Source organism: Musca vetustissima, unplaced genomic scaffold (assembly GCF_032173495.1).
Source record: "Musca vetustissima isolate MV318-11 ecotype Yass unplaced genomic scaffold, APGP_CSIRO_Mvet_v1 utg1813, whole genome shotgun sequence".
NCBI classification, from domain to species: Eukaryota; Metazoa; Arthropoda; class Insecta; order Diptera; family Muscidae; genus Musca; species Musca vetustissima.
In genome coordinates, this window is record NW_026881291.1 from 43,842 (window position 1) to 59,981 (window position 16,140).

General features: G+C 39.2%; 1 protein-coding gene across 1 annotated transcript; it reads left to right on the plus strand.

Annotated features, from left to right (window-relative positions):
* Window positions 1–1,482: 1,482 nt before the first annotated feature.
* On the plus strand, window positions 1,483–16,076 carry LOC133327250 (sodium channel protein Nach-like). Its single transcript, XM_061535807.1, has 10 exons — window positions 1,483–1,802; window positions 4,181–4,384; window positions 4,480–4,669; window positions 4,732–4,859; window positions 7,382–7,502; window positions 7,559–7,708; window positions 7,794–7,992; window positions 8,159–8,324; window positions 15,691–15,800; window positions 15,904–16,076. The coding sequence occupies exons 1-10, from the start codon at window positions 1,483–1,485 to the stop codon at window positions 16,074–16,076; spliced, it is 1,761 nt and encodes a 586-aa protein (XP_061391791.1).
* The last annotated feature ends 64 nt before the right edge of the window (window positions 16,077–16,140 follow it).

Consider the following 16,140-nt stretch of genomic DNA (forward strand, 5'->3'; position numbering starts at 1 on the left):
GTTTGGGCCATAATTGCGGCCTCTGGAGCGACCAGAAAAACCGAGAAAAATTAAGTATTTGGTCAATTTCATCCCCTAAATATTAACCGATCTTCATTGGGCCGAACCCAGCCTACATGCAAAATTTCGTGAAGATTGGTCCATAACTGTGGCCTGTATCGTGTTTACAAATTATAATCGACAGACGGACGGACACACATGTCTAGATCGACTCAGCTAGTCGAGATATGACAATCGGTATACTTAATGGTGGGTCTAGGAGCAATATTTCGCGTCGTTACAAACTTTTGGGGCTGCACAAAGCTATAATACCCTGACAACATAGTTGTGTAGAGTATAAATACTTCCTGCAGCCCGCAATAATAAATGTTTCTGTTCATATGTAACGACTTCCGGATTGTTCTTGTATATAAAAACTCCCTTCATATCATCTAATATATTCCTTATTTAATTTTCTAAAGATCACAAGTCTATAAAGATCGCCAAAGCTTCAGCTGGCTTCTAAACACTACCTGAGTTTTATCATCTTCAAAGACCCACTGATTCGCAATGTATTCCTCTACCTGTCTATAAAGACTTCTTATAATTCAGCTCGGCCTAACTGCTCCAACTTCAACTCTTTTAAAATCCCCTCTAAGCTTTAGTTCGTCTAAAAAGAAAAATCTAAGCTTCAGCTTCAAATATCAGTGTTTCAACTTTTCTATAAAAACTCACTGAGCTTTAGTTCCACTTTCTGAACATCAAATCATCTTCTTCAGCTACCATCTTTCTTTGTGTATCAGTTGTGTATCCATAGAATCTTATAGCGTACCTTAACATCAATTTCAATAAACCTTAAATACCCCTCAAATTTTCATTACTCACACCTGTTTGCCTAAAAGTAGTCTTCTTTAAACGAGTCAATAATGCGTACTCTCACAAGCCATTACAAGGTATCAAACAACCCGACCAATCCCTTCCTAATGTAAAATTGTTTTATGAAATGCAGATATAAGTATGTAAATTGACTTACATGGAATGTCATGTCGAAGATTTTTAACAATTATCTACGCATGAAGATATACAGTTGGGTCGATATTAAAGGGGAAATAACGATATTTGTTTAACAAAATGAACAAAGCTTCATTCCTATACATCGTAATCCTAACCCACATTAATATTCTCCAATATGTAAATGTACCCCATAGCACATACGCACACATCCACACACTCACACACATGCAACGTCTATAAAAACCAATTGTTTGTTTCAAAGTCAACGTCAGTTGCAAGTTATTGTTACTCGCGGATAGATAAATTCAGCCATCGATACTGTTTGCCTTCACGAATCAATTTCAATATCAAAACAATACGAGTGCAGCAATAACAACAAGAAACAACTACAACAACATCGCCAGCAGAAACAACAAAATCAATTCGGTGGGCAAGTGGAACGACTACATCGACGAGGCCGAGACCGAGGACGACGACAACTCAATAAACATGAAAACATATCCTTTGGTACGCCAAAACCAACATCGCCGGCATCCGTTAAATCGAACCAAAAGTCAAATGCAACCAGCACAGCCACTACCACCACAACCAAAAATCCAACAGTCAGTGGATCCATACCCATATAGACAAAAGGAAACGGATGTTACACTTGTGATGGGTCGTGCACCATGGTGGATACCACCATCAACAACTAACGGCAATCAGACGCGAAATTTTACATTTGCCGCAGCATTGAAAGATTTTTTGCAGAATTTTTCATTTCACAGCTATGGGAAATTAGTTGAACATGGCCGGCCATGCCAAGAAAGGTATGTACCCCTATGTAGGAGGATGAGGAAGGCTCTTTTGGTAGAACATTTGAGGAAAGCAAAGTGGTTTCGAAAGCGGTGTTGAAGTGGATATAATCTAAACATAAATCTGATAAAAATAGTCCTGCAACAGCTCAGAAGTCATTCACAGGCGAACTGAAGCTCAGGGAGTCTTTATATGCGATCAAAGCTCTGGAAGTATCTGTAGACCAGCTGAAACTCAAAGACTCCTTACAAACAAGCTGAAGCTCTGGGAGGTTTTAAAAGGCGGGCTGAAGTTAAAGGAAGTCTTTATAAAAGAGCTGAAACTCAGGAAATCTTAACAAACTTTGCTGAAGTGCAGGAAGCAGGTAGTCTTTTATATAGCAGCAAAAACTCCAGAAAATGTTATAGACGACCTGATGCCAAGGGAGTCTTTGTAGACAAGCTGAAGCTCAAAGGGTCTTTAGAGATGAGCTGACGCTTAGGGAGTCTTTCTAGAAGACTTAGATCTCAGGTAGCCTTTATGGATGAGTTGTAACTAAGGGAGTCTTTATAGGCGAACATATGCTCAGGGTGTCTTTATAGACGAGGTGAACCTCAGAAAGACCATATTGTAAAGCTGAAGCTCCGGGAGTCTTTATAGTTGACATAGAGCTCAGGTAGCCTTTATACACGAGCTGAGTCTTGGGGAGTCTTTATATAGGAGTGTGTAGCTCAAGGTTCTTTATAGATGACCTGGAGCTTGGATAGCCTTTATAGAAAAGCCGAGGCTCAGGGATTTTTATATAAATAGGGAAGAGGTGAGGCTCAAGGATAGAAGAGCTAAGGCTCAAGGGTCTTTATAGACGATCTATAGTTCAGGTAGTCTTTATAGACGACCTGAAGCTCAGGTAGTCTTTATAGAACAACTGAAGCTCAGGGATTCTTTATAGACGAGCTTAAGATCTGGGAGTCTTAATAGAAGAGCTGAAGCTCAGGGAGTTTTTATAGAAGAGTTGAGGCTCAAGTGTCTTTATAGATGAGCTGGGAGATACAGGGAGTCTTTATGGTCAACCTGAGGCTGAAGGATTATTTATATACGACCTGGAGCTAAGGCTCAGTGAGTCTTTATAGCATAAGCTCAGGAGGTCTGTATAGAAGAGCTAAGGCTCAAGGGTCTTTATAGACGATCTAGAGTTCAGGTAGTCTTTATAGACGACCTGTAGCTCAGGTAGTCTTTATAGAACAACTGAAGCTCAGGGATTCTTTATAGACGAGCTTAAGATCTGGGAGTCTTAATAGAAGAGCTGAAGCTCAGGGAATTTTTATAGGAGACGTGAGGCTCAAGTGTCTTTATAGGTGAGCTGGGAGACACAGGGAGTCTTTATGGTCAACCTGAAGCTCAGGCAGTATTTTTAGACGACCTAGAGCTCAGGTAGCTGAGCTTAATATCTAGGAGTCTTTATAGAAGAGCTGAAGCTCAATGACTTTATAGACTAGCTGAGAGTCTCAGGTCTCAGTCTTTATGGTCGACCTGAAGCTCAGGTAGCCTTTATAGATGACCTGAAGCTCAAGGAATATTTGTAAATCAGCTGAAGCTCGGGGAGTCTTTATAGACGAGCTTTAGCTTAGGGAGTCATTATAGAAGAGGTGATGCTCAGGGAGTCTTTATAGATTAGCTGAGGCTCATAGATTCTTTTTAGACGACCTGGAGCCTAAGTAGACCTTATAAAAGAGCAGTGGATCAGGGAACCTTTTGAGACGGGTTTCAGCTTAGGGAATATTTATAGTAGAGTTAATGCTCAGGGCAAAACTCAGGGACGACGTTGAACTCAGGTGGCCTTTATAAATGTACTGAAGCTTAGAGAGTCTCTATAGAAGAGCTAATGATCAGAGAGTCTTTACAAACGAGTTGAAACCCAGGGAATCTATATAATAGAGCTGAGGCTCAGAGAACCTTATAGGTGAGCTGGGGCTCAGGTAGTTTTTAAAGACAATTTATATTCAGGGAGCTCTATGTAGTATACAAACCTAGAGCTCGGGTAGCCTTTATATAAGTTCAGAGATTCATTAGAGGAGAGCTGAGGTTGAATTCAGAATTCTTAATATATGAACAGAAACACCATGAGCCTACCATGGACGAGCTTAACCACTGTTGCCCTTCCATAACAATTGAATACCATTCTCCATGTTAATTAACCAACCCCGAAAAGGATGCGTAATTAGCTGGAATATCATTTATTTGCACTACAGCACCGCCATTAACCTGTCGTTCTAAAATATATCATGGTACATGTTGAAACCCCCACTAAGAATAAACGTTACTTTTCCATTTCCCATATGGTCACATATTCCACGATATGTGTATAACATACATACCTACATATGCACCCACAACCCACTGTATTTGGAGGCAGATTATTTTGGCTTGCTTTCCATATATTGACATTGTCGGCGCTAATTATTTTCCTTATGAACTACAACAACACGAACAAACGGCTGCTGACCACCTCTATTTACGATCCCATATATCCCATAAGTGAAGTCTCATTTCCGGCAGTATCGATTTGTTCAATGAATCGCATATCGAACGAGTCGGCCAGACGTTATGCCGAAGAACTGTGAGTTACCCCTAGCCAAACGGGGGTTTTTGTTCTTGTTTGTTAATGAAATCCTTTTGTTTATCGAATTCAACGCAACGGAACGTAATCAACAGACGCATGAAGGATCCCAGAAAACGCAGCGCCGATTATTTTTATAAGCAAATTAAATTCTTGCAATACAATTACTATGTACGCGGTGATATGCCCGATTATGAGAATGCATTGAAATTTCAGCGATTCCTTGATATTTACGATCGGGAGGATGATGAAATGTTCTTTAATACGAAACGAAGAATGGCCCTGGTATGTTGTGGGGTTGTATCAGGCAGCAGGAAAAAATGTCTGAAGTTGTAATTTTCTTACAGTTAACACCAAGTTGTAGCACCATATTGAAAGGATGCCGCCTGGGAGGTGAAGAAATTGATTGCGCCCAAGAATTTACGAAGACGTTTACCGCAAGGGGCCTATGCTGTACATTTAATCGGGATAAAAAGTAAGTTTTTCTATAAATACAAACATTTCGAAAGAGATAAAAATCAACTAAGAGTCAGGAAAGTATTTTATGGCGAGGTGAAACTCAAAGGGGTTTTTACAGACGAATTGAAGCCAAAGGAATTTTTTAGACCCACATGAGCTTAGGAAATATTTATAGACAAGCCAAGGCTCCGGGTTTCCTTAGAGGAGCTAAAGATCGGGGGGTTTTTAGAGAATACTTTATAGATGAGGTGATGCTCAGGGAGGGGTGGTAGAGGTCTTTATAGATGAATTCAATCTCGGAAAGTCTTTATAGATGAAGTAGTACTCAGAGAATTTTTACAGACAATCAAAAACTCAGGTAATACTTATAGACGAGCTGAAACTCAGAGAATCTTGATAATAGAGCTGAAACTCGGGCAATGAGGCTCAGGGAAAATTTTATGACAAGCTGAAACTCAGGAGTCATTTTAAAAGCGATCTGAAGCTCATATAGTCTTTTTACACGAACTAAGACTCAGGAGCGTACTGAAATTTAGGTAGTCTTTTTAGGTCAGGGAGTCTTAATAGACCGAGTGAGACATAGGTAGTCTTTCTACGCGAACTGAAACTCAGATTTTCTTTATAGACAATCTGAAGTTCAGGAAACGCTATAGGAGAGCTGATGATCTGAAACTCTTTATTGTCAAGATGTAGCTCAAGGAGTATTTATTGAGGAGTTTAACTCAACGGTAATTTTAGATGAGCTGATAATGAACAGACGTTCATGACACCTTTATAGACGAGCTGAAGGTCAGGAAGTCTTTATACCCAAACTAAGGCTCAGGGAATCTTTATAAGTGATCTGAAGTTCAGGCAGTCTTTTTATATGAGCAGAAGCTCAAGGCGCTTTTATAGATTAATTCAAGTCTAGTGAGTATTTATAGAAGAACTAAAGCTCGAGGAAGCTCAGATGTCTTTCTAGACGGTCTTAGACGGGACGGTCTTAGGAAATCTTTATAAATCTTCTAAAGTACCTGAATTTTATTATAAAAGATCAGATACGCAGGGAGTCACTTTAGACGAACTGAAGCTCAGGGAGCCTTTATTGACTAGCTGAAGCTTAAGAGTCATTTTAGACGAGCTGAAACTCGGGATAATTGAGTTGAAGCGCAGGTAGGTCTTTATATAACAGCTGGAGCATAGGTAGTCTAGATAAGTGAACTGAAGCGCAGGTTTTCTTTCTAGACCAGCTGAAGCTCATGGAGCTCTATAGACAAGCTGATGCTCTGGGGCTCTTTATTTTCAAGCTGAAACGCAGGGGTCCTTTTAGACGAACCAAAGTTCAGTGAGTCTTTATAGACGAGCTGATGCCCAGGAAATTTTTAAAAGGAGCTAAAGTTCAGGGAGTCTTTATAGACGAGCAGAAACTTGGTGTTTATACACTAGCTGAAGTTTCGGGTTCATTCTAGGCAAGATAAGGCTCTGGCAATCTCTATAGACGAGCTGAAGTGAGCCTCTATAGACGAGCTGAAGTGAGTCTCTATAGACGAGCTGAAGTGAGTCTCTATAGACGAGCTGAAGTGAGTCTCTATAGACGAGCTGAAGTGAGTCTCTATAGACGAGCTGAAGTGAGTCTCTATAGACGAGCTGAAGTGAGTCTCTATAGACTAGCTGAAGTGAGTCTCTATAGACGAGCTGAAGTGAGTCTCTATAGACGAGCTGAAGTGAGTCTCTATAGTCTCTATAGACGAGCTGAAGTGAGTCTCTATAGTCTCTATAGACGAGCTGAAGTGATTCTCTATAGACGAGCTGAAGTGAGTCTCTATAGACGAGCTGAAGTGAGTCTCTATAGACGAGCTGAAGTGAGTCTCTATAGACGAGCTGAAGTGAGTCTCTATAGACGAGCTGAAGTGAGTCTCTATAGACTAGCAGAAGTGAGTCTCTATAGACGAGCTGAAGTGAGTCTCTATAGTCTCTATAGACGAGCTGAAGTGAGTCTCTATAGTCTCTATAGACGAGCTGAAGTGATTCTCTATAGACGAGCTGAAGTGAGTCTCTATAGACGAGCTGAAGTGAGTCTCTATAGACGAGCTGAAGTGAGTCTCTATAGACGAGCTGAAGTGAGTCTCTATAGACGAGCTGAAGTGAGTCTCTATAGACGAGCTGAAGTGAGTCTCTATAGACGAGCTGAAGTGAGTCTCTATAGACGAGCTGAAGTGAGTCTCTATAGACGAGCTGAAGTGAGTCTCAATAGACGAGCTGAAGTGAGTCTCTATAGACGAGCTGAAGTGAGTCTCTATAGACGAGCTGAAGTGAGTCTCTATAGACGAGCTGAAGTGAGTCTCTATAGACGAGCTGAAGTGAGTCTCTATAGACGAGCTGAAGTGAGTCTCTATAGGCGAGCAGAAGTTAGTCTATATAAGTATATGAAACTCTACAGATGGGCCAAAGTACAAGAATGAGTCTTTCTGAGTCCCAGTGGACAAACTGAATCTCATGAAGGCTTTCTAGGACGGACTCTTTATAACAAATATCACCTGATTTATATGTATGTCTTAGGTACACAGCAAAACGTAAATTCCGTCATCGATTTTTTGGTCCAGATATGGGTTTAGTCGTCTTGCTAAATGCTTCACAAGCTGATGACTTCATACCAACGGCCTCTTCGGAAAGGTTTGAGGTGAGTATGCCCAAAATATCATGGTATAGTATTAAACAGAATTTCCCCTTCATCAGGTTTTCATACACAGTCCCTATATCTCACCCGATCCATCCTCCGGCAGTGTAGAAGAACGTATTGTCGAAGGTGGTAAGGATACATTTCTGGCTTTAAATCCAAGAATTTTTCAGACAATCGATGAGGTGCGATTTTATAAGCCACGGGTGGTATGTATATTTATATTTCAATATTATAAAATCTCATTGTTGTTTCAAATACTTCCTTCAATGACTTTATGTATAACCTCCTTAGCGCAACTGCATGTTTAATGATGAACTGCCCGAACTCTTTGGGAAATCATATACCTACAGTAGTTGCATATCCTATTGTCGAACACGCAGCCAAGTTGTGTTGTGTGAATGTCTGCCCTTTATGGCGAATAGCTTGAATATATCATCGTCGACCGCTTACTGTAGCCTGCAACATCGTGCATGTCTGATGCGTTATGATTGTAAGTTGTTGTTGTTATAATTCTTGTCGCAGTGAAGACCGAATAATACATCCTTAATGGCGTCTTCAAGCACTTACCTTACCTTATTTAATTCAATATGTTACTGACATATTATATTGTTCTTCTTCTGTTCCTTATCTTACTCTTGGGGTTTTCTTCTTTTCAGTTAAATGGTACAATGTTATGACACAACGACCAAATACCGCTGGCCTGGAACGTGAAATGGAGGATTCATTATATTGTCCATATTGTCTACCCACCTGTAGTGAAACACAATATAGTGTCACCGTAATGGATTTACCATTAAACGAATATAATATGAAATCATTCACGTAAGTATGGCTATTGTGACGTTGGCGAAGGGGGTTGAAAGGATTGAAGTCTTGGGATAATGTGGAGATATTTTTCAATATCACACTTTATTGTATAATGTACAACTTTTGTTCTGATTTTTATAAAGCGTATTATGTATGGTTTTGAAGGTATCCTAATCAAAAAGTCGGGCAAACTAATAAGCAGGAAGGTTTCTATAGGCAAGCTGAGAGTTCAAAGGAGCTTTATAGACAATTTCAATCTCAAGAAGATTTAATAGATGAGCAGGAGCTCAGGGAGTCTTTTCAGACGAGCTGAAGCTCAGAGAATATTTATAGACTAGGTGAAATTCAGGTAGTCTTTTTAGACGAGTTGAAGCTCAGGAAGTCTTTTTAGACGAGCTAAAGCTCAGGAAGTCTTCATAAATGAGTTAAGTCCCTGAACTTTATTAATGAGAGCTGAAACTCATGGAGCCATTTTAGACTCATGGAGCTATTTATTGGCCAGCTAAAACTTAGGGGTCCTTTTAGACGAACTGAAGCTCAGGTGTTCTTTATAGACGAACTAAGTCTCGAAGTGGTTTAATACGGTCCGTACAGACAGCTGAAGCTCGAAGAGTTCATATAGGCGGGCTGAAGCTCTAGACCGAACTGAAGCTCAGTGGCGAGCTAAAGCATTGGGTATACTTATAGACAAGTTAAAGCTCGGGAAATCTTCATACAAGCTCTATAGACGAACTGAAGGGAGTTTCTATAGACGAACTAAAGGTTGTCTCTTGGCAAAAGGACGAACCCTATTGAAATTGGGAAAAACCGGTTCAGATTTAGATATAGCTCCCATATATATATTTAACCGATTTAATGTAAACGGACCCTATATATCTTTCGATTTGGACGAAATTTGGTACAGCCTAATCATTTAGGTCTAGAATGATGTCTGCCAAGTTTCGTGAAAATCGGTCCAGATTTAGATATAGCTCCCATATATAGTTTCGTCCGATTTCATGTAAATGGTGCCCCAAAGTCCCTATATATCTTTCGATTTGCACGAAATTTGGCATAACGTACTGAATTGAGCCTAGAATGATGTCTGCCAACTTTCGAGAATATCGGTCCAAATTTAGATATAGCTCCCATATATAGTTTCGTCCGATTTAATGTAAATGGTGCCCCAAAGTCCCTATAAATCTTTCGATTTGCACGAAATTTGGCATAACGTACTGAATTGAGCCTAGAATGATGTCTGCCAACTTTCGAGAAAATTGGTCCAAATTTAGATATAGCTCCCATATATAGTTTCGTCCGATTTCATGTAAATGGTGCCCCAAAGTCCCTATATATCTTTCGATTTGCACGAAATTTGGCATAACGTACTGAATTGAGCCTAGAATGATGTCTGCCAACTTTCGAGAAAATCGGCATTTGGCATATTTCGTGCAAATCGAAAGAAATCGTACTGAATTAAGCCTAGAATGATGTCTGTCAAGTTGCGTGAAAATCGGTCCAGATTTAGATATAGCTCCCATATATAGTTTCGTCCGATTTCAAGTAAATGGTGCCCCAAAGTCCCTATGTATCTTTCGATTTGCACGAAATTTGGCATAACGTACTGAATTGAGCCTAGAATGATGTCTGCCAAGTTTCGTGAAAATCGGTCCAGATTTAGATATAGCTCCCATATATAGTTTCGTCCGATTTCATGTAAATGGTGCCCCAAAGTCCCTATATATCTTTCGATTTGCACGAAATTTGGCATAACGTACTGAATTGAGCCTAGAATGATGTCTGCCAAGTTTCGTGAAAATCGGTCCAGATTTAGATATAGCTCCCATATATAGTTTCGTCCGATTTCATGTAAATGGTGCCCCAAAGTCCCTATATATCTTTCGATTTGCACGAAATTTGGCATAACGTACTGAATTGAGCCTAGAATGATGTATGCCAACTTTCGAGAAAATTGGTCCAAATTTAGATATAGCTCCCATATATAGTTTCGTCCGATTTCATGTAAATGGTGCCCCAAAGTCCCTATATATCTTTCGATTTGCACGAAATTTGGCATAACGTACTGAATTGAGCCTAGAATGATGTCTGCCAACTTTCGAGAAAATCGGTCGAAATTTAGATATAGCTCCCATATATAGTTTCGTCCGATTTCATGTAAATGGTGCACCAAAGTCTCTATATATCTTTCGATTTGCACGAAATTTGGCATAACGTACTTAATTTAGCCTAGAATGATGTCTGCCAAGTTTCATGAAAATCGGTCCTGATGTAGATATATCTCCCATATATAGTTTCGTCCGATTTTATGTAAATGGTGCCCAAAGTCCCTATATATCTTCCGATTTGCACGAAATTTGGTACAGCCTAATTATTTAGGTCTAGAATGATGTCTGCCAAGTTTCATGAAAATCGGTCCTGATGTAGATATATCTCCCATATATAGTTTCGTCCGATTTTATGTAAATGGTGCCCAAAGTCCCTATATATCTTTCGATTGTTTCGTCCGATTTCATGTAAATGGTGCACCAAAGTGCCTATATGTCCTTCGATTTGCACGAAATTTCGCATAACGTACTGACTTGAGCCTAGAGTGATGTCTGCCGCGTTTTGTGAAAATCGGTCCAGATTTAGATATAGCTCCCTTTTATTATAGATTGATTTTAAGTAATTGACGCACCAAAGAACCAATAGGAACAAAACGTTCTGAAATTAGTATAACCTAACCTGTGACAAGTTTGTTTGAAATCGCTTAATATTTGGTTAGAGCTTCCAAATATATATTTCCGCCCGATTTCAAGTAAATTGGACATCAAACTCCTCATGTTAGTCAGATTGACATCAAATTTTGCACATCGTACAAAATTGAGCATAGAATAACGTAGTTGCGTTTTCTAGAAGTACAGACATAGCCCAACGGATGACCTATTTATATTTGTTTGAAGTCGATTTACATACTTTATGGATAGATCTAGGTAGATTCACATTTAGATAAATACCACATATTTTATTTCATCCAATTTCATGCTAATAGTCCTGTTTAATATACCCATGTGGTGAAGGGTATCATATAGTCGGCCCCGTCCGACTTTACTACTTTCCTTACTGGTTTATTAAGGATATTACATGAAGATCATAAAGTCTGACAAAGCGTTGAATGATTTCCAGACCTAACTCGAAGAAAAAAAGGTTAGAGTATCCAACACATATCTACCAAACATTTGATACTTTAAGATACAAAGAATAATTTCCCATTTGAAAGGAAGGACCAGATCCTGCAAAGATCTGTGATGATTCCTAGAGTCAAGTATAAGACGTACTTATCCATGGAAATCAATGTTTAAAAATCTACTCTTGAGGATTACCGGTTAACAAGATTATGAGTTCCTACATCCATGTTCCTTATTCGAACTAATTCGAATGCTGAAACTCAGGTATCATTTTAGATGATCTGAAGTCTCTATGGATGAGCTGAAGTTTTGGGTGCCATTATAAACAAGCTGAAGCTCTAAGTAGTCTGTCCGTCTGTCCGTCCATGTATTTTTGTTAACAAAGTACAGGTCGCATTTATGATTTGGCACAGTTCACTTATTTGGCCCAAGGACGAACCCTATTGAAATTGGGAAAAATCGGTTCAGATTTAGATATAGCTCCCATATATATTTTCGTCCGATTTTAGGTAAATAGTGCACCAAAGTCCCTTTATATCCTTCGATTTGCACGAAATTTGGCATAGCGTACTGGATTAAGTCCACAACGATGTGTGTAAAATTTCGTGAAAATCAGTTCCCATATATATCCGATTTTAGGTAAATAGTACACCAAAGTCTCTATATATCCTTCTATTTGCACGAAATTTGGGATAGCGTACTGAATTAAGTCTAGAAAGATGTGTGTTAAATTTCGTGAAAATCGGTTCAGATTTAGATATAGCTCCCATATATATTTTCGTCCGATTTTAGGTAAATAGTACACCAAAGTCCCTATATATCCTTCGATTTGCACGAAATTTATCATAGTGTATTGAATTAAGTCTAGAACGATGTGTGTTAAATTTCGTGAAAATCGGTTCAGATTTAGATATAGCTCCCATTTAGATATAGCTCCCATATATAAATGATGCAACAGAGACGATTTGCACGAAATTTGGGATAGGGTACTGAATTAGGTCTAGAATGATGTGTGTTAAATTTAGTGAAAATCGGTTCAGATTTAGATATAGCTGTCATATATATTTTCGTCCGATTTTATGTACATGGTGCACCAAAGTAAGTTAAATAAGTTAATGAAGAACTCAAAATGTGGCCGAATGCAAAAAACATACTGAAATAATTGTAACCTAACATGGGACAAGATTTGACGAAATCGGTTTAGATTTCGATATTTTGCTTTAAATTTATTTACATAATTTTGTCCCATTGTAAGAAGCAACTCTATATCTGACCAAAATTTAGTATAGGTTGCAGAATGGCATGTTTAATTTCATGTTAATGGTCCTTCAAAAATGCGACGTCTGTTAGGATTCCATCTGTTGAATATTCCCAAAGTGGTGAAGGGTATCATATAGTCGGGCCCGTCCGACTTTACTACTTTCCTTACTGGTTTGACTAGCAGAAGCTCAAGAGGCTTTAATAGATGAATTTATGCTTAGTGATCCTTTTATACACGAGCTAAAGCGTAATGACTCTATATATAGCCGAGCTGAAGTTCAGGGAGTCTTTATAAGAGAGCTGATGCGCATAGAGCCATTTTAGACGAACTTAACCTTTGGGAGATCTTATAGATGAGCAGAAGGGAGGGAATCTTTATAAACGAACTAAAGTACTTATGGGAGTCATTTTAAACGAAGTGAAGCTCTTTCTTTCTACAAGAGTCTTTATAGAGTCTTATAGAGTCTGTATAGACCAGCTAAGTGAAATAAAGATCAGATTTTCTTTATAGACAACTGAAGCTCAGGGAAGATTAGATGTTCTGGAACTCATTGTTTATTGCTTTATAAGTCCACGTCTTGGTATAAAATAGATTCGCCTATTTTAGAATTGTGTCTTGTTCTATATTAATTTTCTAGACACATAGGCTGTTATTTGACAATCAGAGTTTTTGGAGGATGAAAAACATGTTGGAAGACATTTTTCAATGTATGTCCCCACTTCAAACAAAAATGTTTCGAGATGTTCTTTTCCACTTGATTTTATCATCGAATCCTTAGCCTTTTACCGGTTAACCCACTGGGTTAACGACATAATCAGACGTATCAGACGACATAATCAGACGTATCGAGCAGCCGCCGCAGCTCGATACGTCTGATTATGTCGATATCCGTGTGTATATGGTGTAGTTCGTGGTTCATTCGAAGCCGATTTTAGCCAATATTTCTTCAGATCCATTCACCAGGGTGGGTGGTATCATCGTCTTATGGATTTCCAGTTTTTGTCTAACACGAGAGGTCGCCTTATTTTAAAATTGGTTCGTTAGACCATAAACCAATATTATTTTTTTCGAATCTCAAAACTGATTTCATTTGTTTTATTTACGGCGGTGCCGAAGTGGATATAATATCTGACTACCTCACAGCTGTAGTTTTAAAGTAGGTGCGAGTCGACGGGACGTCTTGCACGTTGATACCATCCGTTTGGTATTGTCGGCATTTGCTGACCTGACTCTCATTGCAGGCTGCTCACTATGTTAGACCCATTATGTCGATATCATCGACATATACGAATAACATATATCACATGATAGGTTATTACCTATTTGTCTGAACCCTCGTTCGTATTGAAGGGCTTCGGAGTGGTTTTCCGACTTTAGCTGCAGATCTTGTGCCAGTTATAGTTATCCTGCATAGCCGTATCAAGTTTGCAGGAGTTTCGAACGCACAATTGCCTTTAAACACCATCATAGAATGAAGAATGCGGTTTTATAGTCGAAGAATTGGTGGAATGTGTCAATGAGTTTTTCATGGGTCTTTTCGGATTCAGGATTTGGCGCTGAGTGAAAATGTAGGCAATGGTGGATTTGCAAGGATTGAAGCCGCATTGGTATCGTCCAATAATGTCATTGACCATTGCCGCATATAAGGAGCTGGATGGCGCCATATATGCGATGGAAAGGAGAGTTATTTCTCGGATGGTTATCCATCAGCATCTGCTCCTTTATTATTCTTCAGCCGATTAATTGCTATTCTGACCTCATATTGGCGATGTGGTGTACAATCTATACCGTCATCTCTTCTTGGTTCTGGGGTTCTTCTTCATCGTCACTAGCTCATGCCAGAAGCTATGCAAAATGCTTCTTTCAGATCCTCAACAATATATCTGTCTCTGTCACCAAGTTTCCATATTCATCTCTACAGAAGGATGTGCCTACAACAAAGTGGTCTTTGGTATCCAAGTGTTGCTTTTGCTGCAGTTTGTGGGGAGTGGGCAAATCTTTGTCATTGTGCTTCTATATTATTATCGGGACAAGGAGTGATTTCGTCAAGCAGGTGGGTAAGTTGAGCGGAGTAGGCTTTTGCTACCTGCTGTGTTTGTAGCATTTCGATACCGAGTTTCTTTGTTGTGTTAGACTGCACCTTTGCTGCTATATTGAGACGATTGCGGAATTTGGCTACTACAAGGTAGTGGTCCGAATCGATATTCGCTCCTCGGATCGATCGAACATCTAAAACACGGGATGAATGCCTTCCGTCAATCACAACATCAATCAATTCAATTGATCAATTTGATTTCTCGTTGCTTGATCAGGAGGAATACAGGTGTATATCGAAATGCTTGAATCTGGTGCTACTAACTACCTTTTTTTTCTTCCGCGAAGCCAATCAACCTCATGCCGTTATCTGATGTTTATTCATGGAGGCTTTTTTTGCGTTAAAATCCCTTTCCATCTCATTTCCTGTAAGACAATAATATCAGCTTTTTTACCTCTTGAATACATCCGTGATTGTTCTGTACAGCGTGCGAACATTCCATGTGTAAATTCCGAAATCGTGGGCCTTTACGAGTATACGTTAGCGGGGATCGTCAACATTAGGGGGTTTTGGTTTTCTTTTTTCGTTGCTTTTTCCTAGTAGGAGGGGTATTCCGAGTGTGGGTAATTAGCCCGACGCCTCAACCCAATTGTTATAGTTCTTATGGGTAAACTCGCTGCTCATATCAGCTCACTATTTCAGCGGATGGTGAATATTGCTACCCCAGGTGTCCACAATTGAGATGAAAGAGAGACCAAGATAAGCCTGGACTTTGGCATGTTAAAGCCAATCAGAGCCTTTGCATGGTACCTACCACCCCCTACGACACCCTCCATATAGTGGAGGTTATTGAAAGATCTATTCGTCAAAACTTAACGACATTCTAGTTTTCTTTATTTGCTTTTTTTTCCTTTACAGTAATCACAAAGGCAATCTTTCGGATTTAGCCTTACTGCATGTGTATTTTGGCGTAACCCATGGTGTCTACTATCGACGGTTCCTCTTAAATTCATGGTTTGAAAAATTCAGTAAGTATTTTATTTGTGGTATGCGGTATGAAATAAATTATGCGTCTATTGATACCTTTGTTTTTCCTTATAAATTAAGATATGTTTAATATTTCGTCTGCAGGTTATATCGGCAGCATTTGTGGCGTTCTTGCGGGATTTTCATTAGTTGGTATTGGTGAAGTGATCTTTTTTGTGCTGCAACAATTATTTAAAACTTTACGTAACGAATTATCAATGGATACAAATCGAATTCAGAGACGAAAACCTGTCGAACCATTAATTATATTGCCATGAAGGTTTGAGATTTCAATATGGATAAGAATATGGTAGATGATAAAAATCCTAGAAAAAAATACAC